The sequence below is a fragment of the Quercus lobata genome, chromosome 9, assembly GCF_001633185.2.
Source record: "Quercus lobata isolate SW786 chromosome 9, ValleyOak3.0 Primary Assembly, whole genome shotgun sequence".
NCBI lineage: Eukaryota > Viridiplantae > Streptophyta > Magnoliopsida > Fagales > Fagaceae > Quercus > Quercus lobata.
The window spans coordinates 26,496,022-26,520,988 of record NC_044912.1 but is presented as its reverse complement, the minus strand read 5'-3'; the positions used below and the strand labels follow the sequence as shown (position 1 = coordinate 26,520,988).

General features: G+C 35.7%; 2 protein-coding genes across 2 annotated transcripts; both read right to left on the bottom strand.

The window, feature by feature from the left end:
* Window positions 1-411: 411 nt before the first annotated feature.
* Window positions 412-921, bottom strand: LOC115961492. Its single transcript, XM_031080469.1, has one exon. It carries the CDS (start codon window positions 919-921, stop codon window positions 412-414), a length of 510 nt encoding a protein of 169 aa, XP_030936329.1.
* Window positions 922-1,005: 84 nt separating this feature from the next.
* On the bottom strand, window positions 1,006-1,569 carry LOC115961491. The gene has a single exon (XM_031080468.1). The coding sequence runs from the start codon at window positions 1,567-1,569 to the stop codon at window positions 1,006-1,008; it is 564 nt and encodes a 187-aa protein (XP_030936328.1).
* Window positions 1,570-24,967: the final 23,398 nt, after the last annotated feature.

Below are 24,967 nucleotides of genomic sequence, written 5' to 3'. Positions count from 1 at the left end.
GTTCCTCATAGTGACCTTATTCAACTGCCTATAGTCAATGCATAATCTCATAAACCCATCCTTTTTCTTTACAAAAAGAACAGGAGCACCCCAAGGAGATACACTAGGTCGAATAAATCCCTTTTCTAAAAGCTTTTGCAATTGCAATTTAAGCTCCTTCAACTCTGCAAGTGCCATGCGATATGGTGCCATAGAAATAGGCACAGTTCCTGGCACTAAGTCAATGGCAAATTCTATCTCCCACCCAGGGAGATCCTCAGGAAATACATCAACAAAGTCCCTCACAATAGGAATGTCATCAATCTTAATCCTTTCCTTCTGGTTATCCACCACATATGCAAGATAACCTTTACAACCTTTTCTAAGTAACTTATTAGCATGAATGGCAGAAATAACATTAGGCATGAGGCTCTATTTTGACCCATGAAATACAAATTCAGGTTGACTCGGAATACAAAACACCACTTCCTTCTTGTAACAGTCGACATTAGCATGATAAGCTGTTAACCAATCCATGCCTAATATTACATCAAATTCTTGAATTTCTAAGAGAATCAAATCAGCCAACAACTCATTTCTTCCAATCTTAATCACACAAGACTTACATATAAACGTAGCAACCATAGCTTCACCCAAAGGAGTAGAAATAGAAAGTTCAAAGTCCAACAATTTAGGCACACATTCAGCATATTTCATATAAGCACAAGATACAAAGGAATGAGTAGAACCAGGATCAATAAGAACTCGTGCAATATGAGAAAATATGAGAATGGTACCTGTTACCACTGACTTGGATGCCTTAGCATCTTGCTCAGTAATAGCAAACACGCATCCTTGGACTTTTGGCCTTTGCTTCACATCAATAGGCTTAGCCATCAACTCACTCTTCAAGGTTGGGCAATCTTTGATACAATGACCCATTTGACCACACTTAAAACAAGCCCTACTTTCACGATAGAAAACCCCCTTATGCTTTTTACCACACTTCGAACAAACCTCTATTACCTATTGCACCATTTTAGTCTCTGGTTCTATTGTAGTCTTTTTCTTAAATGGCTTATTGTGTTCATTCCCTCTATGAAACCCTTTAGTCTTAGGCCTTTTGTTATTCTGACTCCTAATCCTCTGATAGTCTTCACACTCCTTCTCAACAACCTTTGCAATCTCCACAACCTCAGAATATGACTTCAATCGTAAGGCTGCCATCCTAGTTTTGATACTTGGTTGTAGTCCCCTCTGAAATTTCTTAGCCTTTCTAACATCATCGGCCACAATGTGAGGGGCAAATCGAGACAAGTCAGTAAATTTAGCCTGATATTGTAACGCCGTTTTATTCCCTTGAATGAGCTCCATAAACTCCACTTCTTTTTCATCCCGTACACTTTCTGGAAAATATTTCTCATAAAAAGCATCATGGAAAATTGTCCAAGTCAATATCTCATCTTCCTTAAGTGGCATAGTCTTTTTGGTGAATCTCCACCAATGCTCTACTTCCCCTTTCAACATAAAGGAAGCAAAAGAGACTTTTTGCACTTCAGTACAACCAATCACATCAAAAAATTTCTCCATTTGCATTATCCAGGATTTCGCTTCTGTAGGATTGGGGTTGCCAAAAAATGAAGGAGGGCCTAATTTCCTGAATTGCTCAATAGTACATCCTTCAATCTCAGCATCTTTGGGCTTAACTGTTCAACTAGTACTAACATGCTTCACCACCTCAGCAAGACTTCTGATTGCACTTAAAACACCCTTAAGGCTCTCAGATTTTGGTTCAAGATCAGAAGGGGTAGAATTGCGGGGTGGCATTTTCCTATAACCAAACAAACAACACCTTAGAGTCAAATAAATCACAAGGAAATTCATGATATACAAGATATACTAAACCCTTTATTACTATTATAATATTGTAAGCATATAACCATATAGCTTCTAACAATTATCAAACTCCCAAAACTACTTTTTGCCTATGAATAATAATTCAAGCCTATTCCTCCACATCTTATAAAAATATTGCAAGTCCTAATTGTTTACAGAATCATAACCTAAAGCTCTAATACCAACACTGTCACGACCCAAATCCATGGAACATGAATTTAGATGCATGACTAACTTGCTAAACTTATATAACTCAATAAACATAATTGATCCAAAATAAATTAAACTCCAAAGAAACAAGTACTCTTAAAAACCTCTTACAAAAATCTAAACTCCACAAATTGAAAATAATCTCCACTATATAAAACATGAATTATAAAATAAAGGCAATTGAAATTCTGTAAGTCTTCAAGTAATACTGAAATCTTACTTTTTAAAACATCAAAGTTAAATTTGTTATTTTTCAAACTACATAGTTTAATTTATTAAACCACTTAAATTATATGATTTTAAATATAACCTATCTTTCTTTTAAGAACACCACTAAAATGACTCAAAATTTGGAGGGGCCAACTTCAATTTTTGGCAAACTACATTTTTAAAAAATGTTTATAATATACATTCTATAAACATTGATTGTTGCACACAACTAATTACATATATATAGCTGTACATACAAATTGTGAAATTGTGTTTTCAAAACATGATTTTACCATTTTAATTGAAATTGTGATTCAAAACATGATTTTAGCCTATGTGTAGGTACATACTGCGTGTGATAATAATTACTTAAAGGATTTTTTTCTTTTATTATCTAAGATAGAAATAATACTCTATCCTAATCTAGGCGTATGTGTATGAAGGTTCCTCTTAGATATATATACTCAAACTCCCGTTCATGTCTCCCTCACCTAGTTACCTTACAAGTACATGTTCTTGTAAAGTGATTATCATGCTAAGGGTGCATATGGGTAAGGATAATACACTTGAAATGCTATCAATCAACTCCGAAGGAGGCAAGGAATGAGTGAGTTAAGCTAAGAAGAAGAGTGGAGTGGCACAGAAAAAGGGTAGAAAAAGATAAGCAAGGAGTACATAATATGAGTTCATTCTTGATTTAAATTAACGACTACATGATTCTTGAAAAGAAAAAAGAAATTAAGGATTACATGCATGATATGATGAGCTTATTCTTTATTTTGCACCAGAAAAGGCATCATGCAAATTCGCAAGATTATGGATGCTGCTCATTCTGACGGATTCCAGTTATAGCATTTAACGTACTTATCACCCGCAGAGCAATTAGGTTGAGTTAGAGACTTGCAAGGGCCAGTGTCTTTGATACTCCAAAAACAATCTGTACAAGTTATGTCTCTTTGGGCTTCGAAAATATTAAACCAATGTAATTTCTTATCACCTTGCCAATACATGCTACAATAGAATAGTGTAGTAGCCCAAACGTCAGGATGGAAAGAGAATTTGTATGAGTTGGTAGGGGCGAGTACTCTTGACCCAAGATCATCATTCTTCGATTTACAATGAAAGTTAAGCCATTGTTTGTTACTCAAACAATCAGTGATATGAACTGTTGTTGGAGGATCACATTCACAGAGAGACATTAGCAACATAAGGGTTGTCAGCAGTAATACAACTCTTCCGAGTGGACTCATGACGCTTGTAATTCCTTTTTGGTACTTTGAGAAAATTATTGATTATTTGCTTATTTATAGGCTCAGATAGAGACCAAATATAATGGAATCCCATTTGGAATATCCTCATGTCATAAAATGAGATTGGTTCAATCTTCTAATATGGGAAAACCATAATGGATTCAGATCTTTTAGATTTCTTAGGGTACTTTACTAATAAATTTCCTTAAATTCTAACAACTTTTTAATGATTTAATGGTCTAGATTCTGCCATGTCAGCATTTCACTAATAATATTCTTAAAATAATAAAATAATGTTACAAACAAAACAATTAAGATTATTATTAGTGGAATGTTGACATGGCAGCATTTAGACTATTAAATCATTAAAGAATGGTTAAGATTTAGGGTTCATTTGGTTGGAGGGGTGGAAAAGTGGAAGGGTAAAAAATTGTAGAAGGATAGAAAAGTGGGAGGATGGAAAAATGGAAAAGTGGAGGGATGGAAAAAAAAAAAAAAGAGTTTGAATAAATTTACTCATATACCCTTGTTAAAGAATGATGCCAAATTAAAAAAAAGTGACAAATAACCACACAAACAAGAGCAATCACCCAAAATTTTTTGTAAAAATAAAAAACATGTTCCAAAAAATATCACATCAAGTAAAAATAAAAATAAACTATCACGGACAAGCCCTAAAAAATCAAAAGAAAAAAAAATTAGAAAAAAAGAGAGGCAATGTTAATGCCCAAGAAAAAAAAGAAAAAAAAGTGACAACTGGCAACGTGATTGCATAGAAAAAGAAAAAAAAAAAAAAAAGGCAAAAAAAAAGGAGCAATGTTACTAGCAACATTGTTGCCCAACAAAAAAAGAATAAGAAAAAAAAGGGCAACGTTGTTGCCTAGGGAAGAGAGAAAAAAGAAAAAAAAAATGCAACTTAAATTCAGGATATTTGTGTAAAGTGCATCTTTTAGTACTTTTCTCTCCTTATTTTCCTTCCAAATTGGGAGGATAAAAATAGGTGGGCCCGGAGGGAAAATTTTCCCCCTTGTTTCTGTCTCTCTTGTTTTCTCTCCTCAACCAAATAGTGGAAAATGCTATTTTCCACCTTATTTTTTATCTATTTGGTAGAGTATCCTAGGAAATTTAGAAGATCTAAATCCGAATGTGATTGCTTAGTGCAAACCTTCCATATATGTAAGATGCTAAAATAAGAGAGTTCTTTAAAGCAAGTGACTCAATTTTGTAACGGAAACTATTTCAATATGACCATAGAAACGAATATATTGATTTTGGTAAATATTGGTGTAACGTTCCAGAGTTGTAGCAATATATATGTGTGTATTTATTCATATTTTTATAAATATAATTTAAAATTCACATATTTTTTATGCCCAAATATTAGTTTAAGTACATTAACCCAATATATTAACTTTTTTTTTTTTTATTTATCAGCGCAATATATTAACTTAAATAATATGTTTTATAATATATTTTAGAATGATTTTTATTGTAATATGGTCCAAAACATTAATATAGGCCGAATGACCCAAAAAATCTTTGGCACTTTCTGATATTTAATTCGGTACAGTTTAGAGGAATATTGGTACTGATTTAATGGCCAATACAATTGTTTTGGCAATACTACCTTGATTTAAAGGTTGGCTTATATTGTAATAATGGTATAGACTGTATAGTAATTATTTTTATAATTTAATTATTATAACAAATGGGAGGGGTATTCAAACCATGATTGTTCACTTAAATTAGGTTCATGTACAATGCTTTTAGATATAAACAATTTTACAAAACTAGTCGGATTTATATGATAAAAATTTGACATGAATGTTTGATATATAGGTATTCTATGCCAATGCAGTAAATGGACTCATCAAAAGCTCTATGTGAGAGAGATAGATGTGAAGAATTTTAACAAATATATTAAAAGGTTACATGAGTTTGATTCTATTTTTAAAAAAAAGAAATACATGTAACGAACTCTCTATTCGTTGTAGTTCTTTGAAGATATACCATTGGAAAAAAAATAATGATTTTTAAGAATTGCATTAAAAAAAAGTTTTATTAAAACATATTTAAGCCATTGGTAAAATCTACTAAAGTATTATTGTTGGAAGAAACTCATTGTGAAAACGTGTATATATATTTTTTGCGAATTGAAAAAAGTACTCAATAAATTGTGATTTGATAATGTACCTTATTCTTGGTTCTAAAGATGCGTTTTCTCTTCGATATTATAACTTGGATTCGCCAGATAATTATTAATACTTAACTTTTTAACCTATGACTTCTATTTCAAATTTAATATATATCATTAGGTTGTATGAAGGAGTTTGAACCCAAAATATTTTATTTTATGAAAAGACTTTACCAGTTAAATTAATTAAAAACACAATTTTATTTTTATATTGATAGTCACAAATACTTAACTTATTTATCAATCTAGTCCCGAGTACAGACACACTCAAAATCACACTCAACAACATCTTGGGGTGTCTACTTATAATTGGATTACAACACTTAAACATCAGCTGTCCTAAATGTAAATTTTTAGCATTTAGCACATCATACACCATTAACTCAGCCACATCAGATATTTTGAACGTCAAAAAATTTGGGTTGAAACTAAAGTTGAGTTTGAACCTAAAATCTTTTATTTGATGACAAGACTATACCAGCTAAACTAATTGAAAACACAATTTTATTTTTTAATTGAGGGTCACAAATTATTAACTTATTATCAATCTAGTCCAGATTACAGACACACTCAAAACCACACTCTACAACATGGTGGGGCATCTACTTATAATTGGATTACAACACTTACACATTAGGTGTCCTAAATGCTAAATTTTTAGCATTCAGCATCTTAGGACATATGTGAATCATGTTAGGAACATATGTCAATATTTTATATAATTGGCTAATCCTTTGACAAAATGTAATTAACTTGTAATTGGGTAGATTTAGGATGTGTTTAATACATCAAGGAACAAGGTTTCTAGATTAAGTGTTAAAGCCATGCAAGTCTGTCCAAGAAACAAGTGAAGAAGTGCTAGATTTTAAAGTTCGACAGCTAGCTCAATAGCTAGTATCTATCGAGGTTTAAAAGCTGCTGAAGCCTGATGCTCGACAGCTAGCTCGATAGATAACCTATCTATCGAGGTTTATGAAAAACAGATTTTCAGTTCTAATTTTCATCAAATCCGGGTGTACATGTTTAGGCTTTCTTTTCTCACAACCCTAAACATATATAAGGATTATTTTAGGAGCCGTTAAAGGTTGCGCAAGTGTGAAGCAAAGTTGTGTTCATGCAAATTGTGACCGAAGACAGAATTTGCCTAGTTCATCTTTCTCTTGAAGAATTTATTGTGTTTGTACATCGTAGGGTTTTGTGACCAAATAGCTTCTTGATCTTCATCGTGTGATGTAGGGCTGTCCAAGGACCCGCTAGACTCGACCCACCCGCCATTACCGACCGGACTCGACCAGCTGCCGACTGAACCGATTGCTCCAACTGTCGATGATAGATTTGATTCTCCAAAAATCGAGATTGACGGTTCGAGTATCGGATCTCCACCTCTCAAATCCGAGAAACTCAAACCGACCGACCCAGTTGTATTTTTCGGCGAATCTGGGATTTTTTCGAGAAGATTTAGCTAAATCTGGTGAGATTTCGCTAGATCTAGCCAAGATCTTGCCTAAAATGGCCGAGATCTCGCCGGATTTAGGCCGTTTTGCAATTTTTTCTCGTCGAATTTCCTCCGTTTTTCATCTTTTCTCATCGGATTTTTGCCGTTTTTCAACTTTTCTAGCCAGATTATTGCTGTTTTCCAGATCTTCAACCTCGACCCGATCCGCCCGACATCCATCGAAACTCTGACTAGTCCAATCCTATTCTCCTCTTAGTCGGCAGTGGGTTGATGATGGCTCCACCCGATTAGTTCGGGTCGGATGCAAGTTGAGTCCAAACCCGATCCGACCTGAACCGTGGACAGCCCTAGTGTGATGAATTGAAGAACTTTGCAGCCAACATCTTTCTCAAGTTGTGAGTAAGCCGCGTACTAGGATCCGCGCATCGAATTGGTTAGTCACATACTGGGAGCCGTGCATTGAAAAGGAAGGATTGTCACTACAAACAAGTCCAATTGGGTATTAGGGTAAGGGTTCAACTGTAGATTGGTATAAGGTATTGGGATTCTTTTACTTATAACCGCTTGTTGTGATAATAATGAATTCTCAGGAGTGGTGACCTTAAAATCACCCGGTGGGGTTTTCGCCATGTTGGTTTTCCCCATTCGTAAACTTTATTTTCAATTGCATACTTACTTAATTGGTGATTTATTTGTGCTACCATGTGTTTTGCATGTTAATTGAATTAATTAATTCATCACAAGGGGTCAATACATTCTTGGCCTATCAAGTGGTATCATAGCAAGTACACTCTGATTAGGGTTAATCTTTGTTGTGTGATCCATTAACCCCTGTTTGTCATGGATAGAGGACAGTCTCTTATTATACCTCATTTATTTGATGGCACTAACTATGCATATTGGAAAGTATGTATGAGAGTTTTCTTGCAGTCATTAGATGAAAAGGTGTGGCAAGCTATGGAGATAGGCTGGACCAAGCCTATGGAAGCACTGGTCGACTAGGATGATGCTAAGATCAAGGCAGCAAACTTTAACGGCAGGGCATTGAATGCTCTATTTAGTGCACTCACGAATGAGGAGTTTAAAAAGATATCCTCTACTGAAACTGCTAAGGAAGCATGAACCATTCTCCAGACAACCTATGAAGGGACTAAGACTGTCAGGGATTCAAAGCTTCAGAGACTTACTACGAGCTTTGAAGAGATTAATATGGAGGAGGATGAGTCATTCGATGAGTTCTATGCCACGCTCAAGGACATAGTGAACTCAACCTTTAATCTTGGGGAAACCATTCCTGGACCCAAGATTGTGAGAAAGGTGCTCAGATCTCTACTCGAGAGATTTCATACCAAGATCACCACGATTGAGAAATCAAAGGATGTTGACAAAATTCCTTTAACAGAGTTGGTTGGCAATCTGCAGACCTATGAGTTGGGTTTTATAAGGATCGGGAAATCAAGCAAGAGCAAGAGCATGGCATTGAAGGCCAAGAGCAATGACACTTATGAGTCTTCAGACGATGAAAATTCTAAGATGAAATCCTATATCATGAGGTAGTTCAAGAAGTTTATGAAGAATGCCACGCAAAAGGATTTGACAAGGACTGAAAGCACGTACTGGGAGAGATTGTCACTACTGAACAAGTCCAATTGGGTATTGGGGTAAGGGTTCAACTGTAGGTTGGTAGAAGGTACTGAAATTCCTTTACTTGTAACCGCTTGTTTTAATAATAGTAGATTATTGGGAGTGGTGACCTTATATTCACCCAATGGTGTTTTTGTCGTGTTGGTTTTCCCCATTCGTAAACAAATCACCGTGTCAATTTAATTTCCGTTGCACTTAGTTTAATTGGTGATTTGTTTGTGCTACCACGTGTTTGCATGTTAATTTGAATAATTAATAAACTTGGCTAATTAATTAATTAATTAATTAATCACAATGGGTCAATTCGTTTTTGGCCTATTAAGTGGTATCAAAGCAGGCATACTCTGATTAGGTTTTAATTTTTGCTGTGTGATCCATTGACCCCTGTTGTCATGGAAACTCTTGATTGTTTTGATTTGCATGATCTTATGTTGAATGATGATGATGATATTCAAGATGCCTATTACAAACTTTATAATTTTTGTATGAAATCTCTTGAATATTCTACAAAATTAAAAGGTAAATTTAAAAAGGTCAAGCTTGAAAAAGATGGTTTGATTGCAAAATTGGATGAAGCCAATAATTTGAATGAGAATTTTAAAAATCAAATTTCATCTCAGGTGGATAAAATTAAAAGTTTGGAAGAGCAACTAGTTGAATCTAAAACTGAAATTGAAAAATTAACTAGTGCCAAACTTGTTGTTGAGCCTAACTCAAAAGAAAAGGATTTTTATATTCCTCCATTTAAAAGGAATAATGAAGAGTTGAAGGCTAATATTGTTAGGATAGACAAAGGTAAAAGTTCTGATGTTAACGTTGAAGTTTCTAAACCTATGTCTGAAACTCCTCCTAGGTTGAATAAAAATTCTGTTTTTGTCCCCACTTGTCATCATTGTCATATTGTTGGTCATATTAGGCCAAATTGTCCTAAGTTGTCAACCTCTAAGGTTAGACCTCCTTTTAGGAAGTCGAGTAGCTCTAAAACTACTCATGTTTATCACCATTGTGGTGCTTCAGGTCACAATTGTCCTAATTGTTTCAAGTTGTTTCCTCAAAAGCGAGTGTCAAATAGGTCTCATCCTTTATCTAAAGGCTTTGTACTTATTCTTGGTGAGTTATTAAAAGCTTTGACCTTTTTGACTCAATTTCAGGGGAATTCTAATTCCTCTATGTCCTTTAGTAGTCATACTAGGACACGTGCCTTTTCATCTTCACGGCTAAGGACTCGTGCTGTGTGGGTGATAAAGGATCCTAAGACTTAATTGTCCTTTTGTTTGTCATTTTCTTTAATTCTTTCTATCTAAAGTTGGACTTTCTTTCTTGATTTCTTATTTCTTTTTGGAATTATGCTTTCATGCATATGCATCTTGTTTTATGCTTTCTTTTTATTTGTTTAACATGTTTTTGTGTGTTTTCTTTTCAGTTTTTGCTTTATTTTGTTTTTCATATAAAATAAAAAAAATTGAAAAAATACAAAAATACAAAAATAGTGTGTGATTTGTGTACATTGGTACTTGTGTACCTTGGATGGCCATCGAAACAAAGTTTTCTAAACTTTGTATCTTTTGTAGCTTAGATGAGCATCTTTATGTACTAAGCAAGTGAGATTTGTGGCTCATGTTCGTGATGAGTAAGATTAAGTAATCTCTTGTACTTAACACTCATATCACTCTTTTTGATGGGAAGGACTAAAAAATCCTAAGAGAAATGCATAAGTAACCATCTCACCACTATTACCCGCCAATCATGAAATGACATCTGTATGTTTCGACATAGCAAAAGTGCAATGTCAATGATATTTGTGTGCTTCGGCATAGCAAAATTGGAATGTCAAAAGCTTAACATCATTGAGTATCTCTTTTCTATCTCTTACATGTCCATGCATGATTTGCTTAAAATGAAAAATATGCAAAGAAAAATAAAAAGCAAAAAGATCAAAATGTTTTATATATGATTGCAAGCGTGTATTCTAGGAGATGTGGGAATTATAGGATGTACCTCGAAGGTGATAGTCCCCATCAAACAGTTATGATTGTGTGTGAGTTAAAGTGATTTTCTCATATCTAGGATCGTCATAACGTATATACACTTATGCAATCTTGCGATGTTTTTCACATACAACACGCAATATTCTTTGCTACTCTTGATATATGTGTAGGTATGATGTGATTTGGCCATCACAAGGTTTATATGTGTTAATGTATGCTCATTAAACTGTCTTGACTTATTTTTGAAATATAAAATTGATTAAACTTGTTTAGTGTGTGTGTGTGTTTTTGGGATCCATGTACTTAAAATTGTTGTTGAGAGATGATTTTGAGAGTCTAAAATGTTGATTGGATCATTGGTTGAGTTGCATGTTTTATTGCATTTATATATGTGTTTTTCCCTTCTTGAAAAACTGTTTTTAAGCAATCTCGATAACTCCTCGACACCTAGTTTATCTGTTGATCTCTTAAGCTGTTTCTTATCGCAATCTCGACACCTCTCGACAGCTAGGTGGATCAATCGAGAAAGCTCCTGACCTCTCGATAGCTTCTTGACAGCTAGTGGATCGATCAAGATTCTTTAATCGTGTCTGTTGAATTGTTCCTCGACACCTTCTCGACAGCTAAATCTGTCAAAGCCTTTTTGCTCGACACCTTTCTCGACACCTGTCTCGATACCTCTCGACACCTCTATCTATTGAGATTTACTGACCTTCTATATAAAGGTTCACCGTGATCTGTTTCTTACTTTTCTTGATCTCTCTCTCGACAGACTCGTCTTTTCACCTCCCAAACCTCTCCCACTCACTCCAAACTTCTTCCTCAAGGTTTCTTTATGGTTTTTCCAAGTTTTTCTTCACTTGGTGAGTTTCTAATCTCTCATTTTCATGCATTTCATGTTTTGAAACCTAAGTTTTGGGGTTTTTGAAAATTTTTGGGGTTTTTCAAAATTGATGAATTTTTGTTGAAATTTTGGGATGGGTTGTTGCTTAAATGAGTTTAAAATCTTATGCATTGCATCACATAAGCATTATAACAGTATTATCATGCATTTAGATGTGTGAAAATTGATTGTGTACTGGTAGGATTGGATTGGGTTGAGCCTATGATGCTGTTTATATTGCATGTCACATGTTTATGCATTTCCCATGCATACGTACTCTCTTTTCAATATACTTGCTATATTTAAACTGTGTTGGGACTTTTCTAATTGTCTCTCTCTCTCCCTCTCTCTTATGTTTGCATTAGTCTGTGTCTATGGCACCTAAACACAAGTCTACTCCGTCCCAGAACCATCTTCATTCTAGGGCATCCAGTTCCTCTGATCCTACTCCATCATATATTCGGTTTCGTGATGAGGATGCCCGAAAGGCCTTCTCGAAGAACTTTTCTTGACGAGGCATTCATTCTGAACGCCAAGTCATCCTAGCGGACTTCACCGACACTGACCTACCCGATATCATTCACAGTCGGGGTTGGGAGTCATTGTGTGACGTCCCGGTCACATGTCCATTTGTGCTGATCCAGGAGTTTTACTCCAACATGAATGGATTTGATCATTCAGTACCTCAGTTCATCACTCGTGTTCGAGGTATGCGCATAGTTGTCACACTGTAGATTGTTGCAGATGTGCTCCATGTCTCGAGGGTAAACTTTCCTGACTATCCCGATTGTAAGTGTTTGAGGACTATGTCCAAGGATGAGCTCAAGTCTACTTTTTGTGAGCGCCTTTCTTTGTGGGGTGATCGCCAGTTCACTTACTGTTCGGGCTTTGCAAAAGGTCCTTAGTTTTTTAACATGGTTTTGACTTTTGTTTTCCATCCTCTTTCTTACTATAACTCTATCACAGCGCCTCGTGCTCGATTTTTGCGGTCCCTTCTTGAGCATCTCACTATAGATTTTCCTTCTCACTTTATTCTTTCTATTATAGATGGTCATCAGGATTCGGCGTCCTGTGATAAGCTCATCTTTCCTTCGGCTATCACGAGGATTTTACACCATTTTTCTGTTCCCTTTCCAGTGTCTGACCCTTTTTCCTTTATGTGTGCCATAGATGCCGCTACCATTAAACGTAGCGAGGAGTAGTTTAGGTCGAGGCAGTCTGGGTCAATAGCTCTTCCCCCCCATTCAGTTCCATCCCGATCTACTCCATCCACATCCGCTCCCTCCTCTTTTACGAGCGATGTGTCTCTCCGGGACATCATGGCACAACTTTAGCGCATGGATGCTCGCCTTGATACACTCTCCACTAAGCTGTATCAGGTGAACATTTGTATTGGTCATATTACTCGACGGCAGGCGGTCATGGGTGGCTTTACTCCTGAGGCTTCTCCTTCACCTCCTCTAGTGGCTTCTGAGGCTGAGGATGATGATGATGATGATGATGATAGTGATGATGATGATACTTCCGAGGATGATGATGATGGAAATGCTAGCTCTTTCGGTATTGATGAGATGTCTACTTGACACTCTTATCCTTTGTCACTCATGACAAAAATGGGGAGTAGTTTTGTATATGAGAGTAGTCATACTTAGGGGAAGAGTTAGTATAAGACTATTTTGTTCGGGGGAGTGTTGATATCTGAGAGATGTAGTGAGGATTACTTGTATCTTTTTCTTTTCTCTATTTTAAATACATTTATTCTCGTACATAGGTCTTGTGGTCATTATTGACATACATTGTACTTATCTTTTTTATATGTTGATGTATGTTTCTTTCACCTACCCTTACATGTGTTGGTTCTTTTCTCTCTTTATGCATATGCTTCTTATTAACATGTATGCAATATATTATTTTTGTTTCACACAAAGATGCCTTGATGAGTTTTGTTTAAAATATTTCAGAAATATAGGTTGTCAAAGTCTACTTGCCATAAACTCTCTTCTTGTAAAGTTTTTCAAGAGTTTGTGTTAGGATAGATTTTATTGTATTCAACAAGTGAATATGAGTTGAGTGATTTATGACTTCTCTCATATGTTCATTTGTTTGTTGTGGTTTTGTCATAGATTGCCAAAGGGGGAGATTGTTAGGACATATGTGATTCACTTGTTAGAAACATATGTCACTATTTTATGTAATTGGCTGATCTTTTGACAAAACGCACTTTACTTGTATTTGGGTAGATCTAGGATGTGTTTAATACTTGAAGAAATTTTGTTTCAAGATCAAGTGTTGAAGCCATGCAAGTCTGTCCAAGATTTAAGGTGAAAAGTGCAAGTTCATTAAAACTTGACAGCTAGTATCTATCGAGCTTAAAGAGCTGTTCCAGCCCCTTGGCTCGACAATTGCTTGACAGATGGCTATCTATCGAGGTTTAAGAAAAACAAATTTTCAGTTTTGTTTTGACTCTAATCCATGATTATGTGTTTGGGCTCTCTTTTTTCACAACCTTAGACATATAAAAGGATTATTTTAAGGGTCGTCAATGTGGACACAAGTTGCACAAGTGTTGAGCAAAGTTTGTTCAAACAAGTTGTGACCAGAGACAGAATTTGCCCTAATTCATCATTATTGTGCAGAAGTTGTCGTGTTTGTGCACCGTGGGGTTTTGTAACCAAGCATCTTCTTAATCTTCATCATCTGGATAAACTGAAGAACTTTGCAGCCAACAACCTTCTCTAGTTGGTTATTGAAGTCGAGTACTGGGATCTGCACAATTGGTTAATCATGTACTGGGAGTCATGCATTACAAGGAGAGATTGTCACTACAGAACAAGTTCAATTGGGTATTGGGATAAGGGTTCAACTGTAAGTTGGTAGAAGGTACTGGGATTCCTTTACTTGTAACCGCTTGTTTTGATAATAGTGAATTCTCAGGAGTAGTGACCTTAAAATCACTCGGTGGGGTTTTTGCCGTGTTGGTTTTCTCCATTCGTAAACAAATCACTGTGTCAATTTAATTTCTACTGCACTTAGTTTAATTGGTGATTTGTTTGTGCTACCACACGTTTGCATGTTAATTTGATTAATTAATAAACTTGGCTAATTAATCAATTAATTCATCACAAGGGGTCAATTCGTTTTTGGCCTATCAAATAGTCCCCATCAAACAGTTATTATTGTGTGTGAGTTAAAGTGATTTTCTCATATCTCAAATCGTCATAACATGAAGACACTTATGCAATCTTGCGATGTTTTTCACATACAACACACAAAATTCTTTGCTACTTTTGATACATGTGCAAGTACAATGTGATTTGGCCATCACAAGGAATACATATGTTAATGTATGCTCACTAAACTCTCTTAACTTGTTTTTTGAAATATAAAATCGGTTAGACTTGAATAGTGTGTGTGTGTGTTTTGGATCTATGTACTTGACTTTTTTTTTTGTTGAGAGATGATTTTGAGAGCTTAAAATGTTGTTTGGATCTTTGGTTATGTAACATGCTTGATTGCATTCATTTGTGTTTTTCTCTTCTTGAAAAACTGTTTTTAAGCAATCTCAATAGCTTCTCGATACCTTTTGACAGCTAGGCTATCTATCGAGACCCTTCAGTTGCCATTTATTGCATTCTCGATAGCTCTTGATAGCTACTTCGATCCATCGAGAAACCTTTTGGATGCTCGATAGCTTCTTGATAGCTACCTCGATCCATTGAGATCCTTTAGCTGTGGACACCTTTTGATAGATTCTGGATAGCTCTTCGATAGATAAAACACACGTTTTTAATTCTCGATACCTCTCGATCCATCGAGAAACTAAGATTTCCTATAAATGGGATCCACGCGATTTCTATCCCATTTCTCTTTGATCTCTCTCGACAAAAAAATTTCTCTCCTTCTCCCAAACACCCAAAACTCAATCTTTTCATCTTCCTCACTTCATTTTCGGTCTCGAGATCCTTGTTCTTCATCTGGTATGATGCTTTCTCCCTCTTTATCATGCATTTCATGATCTTTGACCTAACTTTTGGGGTTTTTGAAATTCTATGAGGCTTTTTCAAAACTTTTGAGTTTTTGTTAAAATTTTGGGATGTGTTTTTATTCAAATGGTTTTTAAACATCATGCATTGCATCACATTTTCATTATAACAATGTTTCATGCATTTAGATTTGTGTTTATTTTGTTGCAATGTTGTTTGCTGGTAGGTTTGGATTAGGTTGACCCCATGATGTATTTAAGTTTGCATGTTACATGTTCATGCATTTTCATGCACACGTACCTTCAAGTTTTTATATTCTTATATATAGTGTCTTGTTGGTGCTTTTCTGATTGTCTCTCTCTCTCTCCCTCTCTTTCTTTCTTGCGTTAGTCTGCACTATGGCACCTAAACACAAATCCACTCTGTCCCAAAACCCTCTTCGTTCTGGGGTATCCATTTCTTCTTCTGATGACCCTACACCTTCTTATGTACAATTCCATGATGATAAAGCCTGAAAGGAATTTTCGGAGAACTTCTCTAGGCGAGGCATTCATTCGGAATGCCAAGTCATCTTATCGAATTTTTTCGATACTAACCTACCCACTGTCATTTACAGTAGGGGTTGGGAGTCATTGTGTAGTGTCTCGGTCACTTGTCCCTCCATGATTGTACAAGAGTTTTACTCCAATATGCACGGATTTGATACTTTTGTACCTCATTTCTTCTCTCGTGTTCGAGGTACGCGCATCGTAGTTACTCTGGAGATTGTCTCTGAGGTACTACACGTTCCTAGGGTAGCGCATCCTGACTACCCTGGCTGTGATTGTTTGAGGATGGTGTCTAAACTCTTGTCTCTATTTTGTGAGACACTTTCATCTTAGGGTGAACGTCAAAATACCCCTTGCTCGGCCTTTGCAAAAGGTCCGAGATTCCTTAATATGGTGATGACATTCATTCTTCATCCTTTGTCTCATTATAACACTATTACAGAGCCTCGTGCTTGATTTTTGCTTTCTCTCTTAAAGGATATCTCTATCGACTTCCCTTCTCACTTCATTCTATCCTTTATAGATTTCTATAGGGATACGACGACCCGTGATAAGCTCATTTTTCCTTTGGTTATCACGCGGCTTCTTCGCCACTTTTCTATCTCTCTTCATGAGTCTCCTCATTTTCTGGTTATGAATGTCATAGATGTAACTACCGTTCGACGGAGCGAGGCATAGCTTAGATCGAGGTGGCCTCAGACAGAGACGGCGACTCCTTCTGCTTCCACTACTCCGTCCACCTCTGTTCCTTCATCTTTTGCAGGTGGACTGACACTTAAGGCCATCATGGCACAGCTTGTACGCATGGATGCTCACCTTGATACACTCAATGATGAGTTGTGTCAGGTGAACACCCGTGTTGGTCGTATCGCACGACGACAGGCTATTATGGGTGGTTTCACTGTTGCTTCTTCTCCATCTCCACTGACATTTGAGGATGAGAACGACAATGGCTCCAGCTGTGACGATGCTGATGAGGATGATGGTGCTAGCTCGCCCAGTGATGATGTGATTTCTACTTAATGTACTTGCCCTTTGTCACTTGTGACAAAAAGGGGGAGTAGTTTTGAGATGAGAGTAATCACACTCATAGGGGGAGGGTTAGTATAGGAGATTTTTGTGATAGAGGGAGTGTATATGAGGGATGTAGTGTGGAATTTTTTTTGTATCTTTTCTTTTCTTTCTATTTTAGATACATTATCTTTTGTACATCGATCTTTTGACTACTTTGGTGATAGCAAACATTGTACTTATCTCTGATATATATTTGATGATGTTGTTATCACATTTCACCTATCTCTCCATGTGTTGTTTCTTTTCTCTCTTTATACACATGTTTCTTATTTACTGTATTCAATCTATTATTTCTGTTTCACACTAAGATGCCGTGATGAGTTTTGTTTAAAATGTTTCAGAAATACAGGTAGTCAAAGTCTTCTTGTCATGAAATTTCTTCTTGCAAAATTTTTCAAGAGTTTGTGTTAGGATTGATTTTATTGTATTCAATAAATGAGTATAAGTTGAGTGATTTATGACTTCTCTTATATGTTCATTTGTTTGTTATGGTTTTGTCATGGATTACCAAAGGGGGAGATTGTTAGGACATATGTGAATCATGTTAGGAACATATGTCAATATTTTATGTAACTGGCTAATCCTTTAACAAAACGCACTTTACTTGTAATTGGGTAGATCTAGAATGTGTTTAAGACTTTAAGGAATAAGGTTTCAAGATTAAGTGTTAAAGCCATGTAAGTCTGTCCAAGAAACAAATGAAGAAGTGCTGGATTTTAAAACTCGATAGCTAGTATCTATCAAGGTTTAAAAGCTGCTGAAGCCTGATGTTCAATAGCTAGCTCGATAGCTTATTTATCGAGGTTTATGAAAAACAGATTTTCAGTTCTGATTTTCATTCAATCCGTGTGTACATGTTTAGGCTTTCTTCTCTCACAACCCTAAACATATATAAGGATTATTTTAAGGGCCGTCAAAGATTGCATAAGTGTGAAACAAAGTTGTGTTCATGCAAATTGTGACCGGAGACAAAATTTGCCCTAATTCATCTTTTTCTTGAAGAAGTTGCTGTATTTGTACACCGTAGGGTTTTGTGACCTATGAGCTTTTTGATCTTCATCGTGTGATGAATTGAAAAACTTTGCAGTCAACATCTGTCTCAAGTTGGTGAGTAAGCCACGTACTGGGATCCGCACATCAAATTGGTTAGTCACATATTGGAAGCCGTGCATTGGAAATTAGAGATTGTCACTACAGAACAAGTCCAATTGGGTATTAGGATAAGGGTTCAACTATAGGTTGGTATAAGGTACTGAGATTTCTTTACTTGTAACCGCTTGTTGTGATAATAGTGAATTCTTGGGAGTGGTAACCTTAAAATCACCCAGTATGGTTTTTGCCGTGTTGGTTTTCCCCATTCATAAACAAATCACCGTGTCAACTTTATTTTCTGTTGCATACTTACTTAGTTGGTGATTTGTTTGTGCTACCATGCGTTTTGCATGTTAATTGAATTAATTAATTAACTTGGCTAATTAATTTGTTAATTCATCACAAGGGGTCAATACATTCTTGGCCTATCACAGCACATCATACACCATTAACTCAGCCATATCAGATGTTTCAAACATCAAAAAATTTGGGTTGAAACTAAAGTTTGTGGATTTCAAGTCAAGTTTGATAAGTGGGCTGTATTGTGCGCTCTTCACTGCTTCTCTCTCTCTCTCTCTCTCAAAAATAAGGAATCCATTTTATTCCATATAAGAGGATGTTTGGAAAATTAAATAATTGGACAAAGGTTCTAGTTAACTTAGCCAGTGGAGTATTAGGTTTTTTTGCCTAATTTTTTAAAAAAGAAGAAGAAACATTCATACCTTTAAAATGTGATAAAGGTATGAATGAGATCAGCACGAAGTTGGTGCTCCTTTCTCGCAGTTTTGATCGGCGTCGTTGCTGCACGTTGAAGGAGATCTTACAAGTTGGGTCACAATGGGCACGAGGTACGCCTGGTAGGTGAAGGTGGAGATCAGCGCCGCAGGCAAGGACGATGGAGGAAGGCTGGGTTCGGTGTGGGTTTTGGAGGAAGATATGGGCTGAAAGGAATAAATGAGGTGAAATTGTGTTTAGGGTGAAAGTATACGTGGGTAGGCTAATTGTGAGCAAACATGGTGCTCAGGATGATGGAGGAAGGCTGGGTTTGGTGTGGGTTTTGGAAGAAGATATAGGCTAAAAGGAATAAATGAGGTGAAATTGGGTTTAGGGTGAAAGCATACGCGGGTAGGCTAACTGTGAGCAGACATGGTGCTCAGTCAATGGGTCACACAAAAAGGTAAAGTTTTTGAGTTATTAGAAGGAAGAAACAAGTGCCAAACATGCCAATGAAGGAAGTTGGGGAATTTTAAGTGATAAGTGATTAGTTATGAGTGATGAGTGATGAGTGATGACTAATGGGTTTTGAGTGATTAGTGATGAGTAAGGGGGTCTCTTACATCCAAACAAGGCCTTAGGATTTGAGCACATGTAACTCATTTAACACATGGCTCAATTCATAGAGCACATGTTGAATTGACTAGTCAATTATCTTGAATCATGTGGGCCAATGACATTAGAGCTAGTATCCAATAAATACATGATTGTAATTCAACAATAGATATCAATTGAAGAATAAACCAACTCATTTCTTAGTGCATTTCCTCTCTCTCTCTCTCTCTCTCTCAATATTTCTCTATGAAGGGTGACTACCTCGAGTTAAGTCAATTTCCCTACAATTTCCATCAATTCTCCTATATTTCATATCCATCCCCATTAGGAACCACTGAGTTCCTAACAAGTGGTATCAGAGCCATTCATCCTGAAGTCGTGGTTGAAACTAAATCTACAATACTTCTAGATGAAGCTATTTCCAACTTTCAAGAAGTTCAGAAAAACTTAGCATCATTTTTAAGAAATTATCTGATGTAGAAACAAGAAGACAATAACCCCAAACACCTTGGTCCAATGAGAATTATATATCAAGCAATGCTCTAGCCATAACTTTTCCAAAATCAATCAAGGTTGATTTTCCTAGGTTCAAGGGTGAAGAACCTGCTGCTTGGGTTTATAAAGCAAACCAATACTTCAACTATTACAAGACCCCAGATTATGAAAAGCTTCCAATGGCCTATTTTCACATGGATGGGGAAGCATTAGTGTGGCTCGAAGATGCTGAAGATACTAGGTTATTTGTGAGTTGGGATGCCTTTATTCAAGCACTATAAGTCAAATTTGGATCTACTGCTTGTGGCAATCCATTGAAGGCTACTATTTAAGAACCACATGTTCTTGTGAGTAATCTAATGCTCATTGGCGTTAGCCAAACTCATGTTTCACCAAATGGGTCTGTTCATGCAATCAAGAATGAAGACGTAGACTTACCACACACTCACGTTGGGGGCCAAATCTCGTTGCTTAGTGGCTGTCACAAAGCCAAGGAACTAGATGCTTCTTTTCTTGGTAATAGTTTTGAGATAAATGATGGATTCCATAGCTGAGATGATCACAATTTTTATAAGAAATTGAGTTTTATATTGCTGAAGGTTAAGTTCAATACGACTGCTTTGTGTTATGCTCTTATGTCAAGGGTTGTGATTAATTGCTTTGGAGCTATTCGTGTAATCAACGATCAAGATGCTTTGGCATATTGGGTTAGTGGCCGGTTTCCCCTAATGAAGGTGTCATTTCACAACAACACCTTGCAGGCAATGTGTTTTCAAGGGGAGGGAAATGTTAGGAAAATGAAATAATTGTTGTAATTCCTTTAGTTAGGTAGTTAGCTAGTTGGTTGAGATTAGGATGAGTTAGTTAGGATTTGAGCACATATAGCTCATTTAACACATGGTTTAATTCATAGAGCACATGTTGAATTGACTAGCCAATTATCTTGAGCCATGTGGGCCAATGATATTAGAGCTAGTCTCTTATAAATAGATGATTGTAATTCGACAATAGATATCAATTGAAGAATAAACCAACTCATTGCTTAGTACATTTCCTCTCTCTCTCTCTCTCTCTCTCTCAATATTTCTCTATGGAGGGTGACTACCTCGAGTTAAGTCAATTTCCCTACAATTCCCAACGATTCTCCTATAATTCCTATCCATCCCTTTTAGGAACCACCGGGTTCCTAACACTTAGACAAGGAGGCCAATGGCCCCCTCTTATTTATTATTAATTTTTTTATAAAAATATTAATGTATACATAGGTACCAATTTTAGAAATTTTGTTCTATAAAACTACACTTTACCCCCCTTAATGATATCGTTGATTCTTTTAAAAGTGCTACTATAGCCACAAACTTTTCTACAACATTTTTACAAACTATTGAGATAGTAAATTCTTATTGGTTTGCATATAGCCTCATCACTTACATCATATTTTTACTTACTAATAACCACTCGCCATATTAGTAATTTGTAAAAATGTTTGCAAATTTAGCATCTTTAGCATTTACCTAATTTTAAAGTTAGATCTTGTGAGTTTTTAGACCCCTTAAAACACAATTGGATTAACCTAGTTAATTAGCCAAGTTATTTACTTAGTCCAAATTCCAAATCTAGGTTATCAGAATCAAACAATCATATCATGCGAAGCAGTGGAAAGATAAATAATACAATGATATGATGACCAAGGAAACCAAACTGGTAAAAACCTGGGGAGGATTTAACCTAACTGTCCTCAAGGTAAACCTGAATCCACTATGAAAGAATCGAAGTTTTACAATAGGACTTAGACCGCTAACATCCTATTGCTACCCACCAGTAGAAACTTACTGACATGACCACATGCAAGCTCTGAGACCACAGACTCCTTCTTTCTTGGATTCTCCAGCAAGTACAAGCACACCCGCTTGTGTTTCTTTAAGCTTCTATGATAGCAATTGAATGATCATTAAGTTCTTGAACGAATCTCCTCTTGATAATCCTAAGCTTGTGTAAAGGAAAGCTACTCACAGATCTCACAAGAGATTTACACAAACAGCAATATGAGCAACATGTAAAACGTGGCTAGGGTTTGCCTTATATACCTAGGGAAAAAACAAAAAACCCTAAACGTTTTAATGAACTAAGGCTGAGTTGGAATTCTGCAGAAAAACTAATTCTGCTTGAATTTCGATTGATCGAGCCTAAGCTTCGATCGACCGAACCAGGCCGAAATGCACTATTAAATCTGCATTAGCTTGAATCCAACTTTACATAAAAGACACAACTTTAAGCAAGTCTAAAAAAGACTAAACAACTTGTTTTGATCATAGTTTGCTAACAATACACATTAGAATTCTAAATACATTAGTTCCTAAGTCTTAAGAACCTAACAGATCTAAAATCTAAAATAAAATAAACAAGCCCAAAAAAATTACCCAACAACAAAAATTACCAATAGTAAAGCTAAAAACAATTAAGCCCAATAAAGCAATTTTACCTAAAACAAACAACCTAGCCCTTCAAAAAAAATTTAACAAAATAATTTTGTCCATACCTAGATGCAAACATAAAAAACACAAATAAATAAATAAATAACCATTAGCAATTAAGCAACAAAGCCAGAGGCTAAAGTTGCCACACACAACCAACAGCAAGGTTGCCCCCCTAACTTCAAGTCCTGGCTCTGTCCCTGGTGGCATCCCATCAAATATCTCAACCTACCCCCACTTTTTTCTATGCTATCCCTCTATTTCGGCATTTTCATTTTAGTTTCTTTAGATACCAATTTCAAACTTTCGAATGTTTCATACTAGTATACGTCCACTTTCCAGTTTCCCTTTATTTCAGAATTTCTCTCTCAGTTAGGGATTCATTTCTTCAAAGGTGAAGGTGGATGTAGATCAAAAAGGGTATTTGACGATCTCTCTTCCTCTCTCGCTCTCATTGTTTTGTTTTTTTTTTTTATTTGATAGCCCTTTCTCAATGGGGTTGTGATGTATATTTTAGAGGCAAGGTGCTTCAATCTTGCCAAAAATGACTGTGTTTTGACATCCTAACTGAACCGTTCTAAAACTGATTAAACGATCCCAATTTTCGGTTATTTTGGTTGAACTCGCGGTTTCCAAATTTTTATGGTTTTTGTGTAATTTCCGATTTTGTAAGATAACTGGATCGGATTGTAGTCTGGTTCCCGATTGAACTGGCAAGTCCAGTTCGGTTTTTAAAACCATACTATAATGTAACAGGTACCTATACTAAATTGGATCTAATCAAGAACACTTTCTGAAGTGATCATTGTCAATTAAAAGGGTGATTTGTCACAATTATCCTATTGTTCTTAAACTTGAGTGGTTTGCGTATATTCTACACTACTATTTAAGAGGCTTCCCTTGTTTGGGATATTCATTTTTTTGGTTAAAAAATATCCCTACACCCCTATGTTTAAGTAGAGATAAAACTAAAGGACAATCTGGTTAAAATATAACTGTAACTCCCACTAAAACATTGCCTAAAAAATAGGGCAACTCTCCGGTTGATTTTCAAATTGTTTTATCCTCTTTGTCAAAAAATAAAAATAAAAATTGCTTTACCCAATTATAAATTGGAATGAATGAGAAAACGTGTAAACCTTAAATTAGAATGAATGACAAATTATGACACTACAAAATAAAAACATAAAAAGCCTCATCGCACATGCAAAGTGCGTGTGATGAGGCTAGTTATTCATTATGCATGTAACTTTGAAGATGTCAACTTGTTTGCTCATTTAAAGGTTATACATGGACATGATAGGTTTTATGTATAATGAGTAAAATGTTCAACAATGAATTTACCAATCTCTAAGAGAGAGACTTTATTTAGTTAATTTCATATTGGAGTGGGACTCAAGACAAAATTGATTGTTGACATTTTTCTAAGTTTTTTTTTTTTTTTTTTTTTTCATATATATATAATATTTATAAAGACTTCTCGCTCAAAAATTATTTTGGAGTCCAATAAAGTTAAGGCTTACATAAGCTAGGGACATCACATTGATATGTGTTGAAATGACAAATATATAAAACGTAAGTAAATGGACCTCATATATAATTCTACAATTTTCAGGGGTCAATTGCATTATGTTGATGGACATTATTGTAATTTGGGGAAGTCCAAAATATTTTATTGATATGGTTGAGAAAATTAAATAATATTTGAAGATTTTTAAGTAAACTCAATAGCCTTTCAAAGTTTTATATATATATATATATATATATATATACAAGATTGAAATTCTACTCTAGCCTAATCTAAGTGTATATATATGTGAAGCTCCCTCCTAGAGACTTGAATCCCGGCCCTTACCCCCTCCCCCCATACCTCACAAGCATTTATACTTGTAGAATGACCATTACACCAAGGATGTGCGGTGGTAATAGCCTTTCAAAGTTATTAATTGATACTACAACTAAAGATTAAGATCCTAAGGATCCCACATAGATCCTCTCTCTAGGACTTATAAAGGTCTTTGTAAGTAAGACATCACATTAGTGGTTAGCCATCAAAAAAGATTGTGTGAATGTGGGGTACTCTACAAAACTCTAAAAGAAAAAGAGACACTTGGGTTGCTAGGAGAGTGTTAGGATTTACCAAGACCATTGTATTGATATTACTGTTGTATTGTTTTTACTGTTCCTATTATGTTAGTTAACTAACTATGGTTTAAAGGGTCCATGGTTTGGTTAAGTGAGGTGATTGTATCTGTGTTAGTT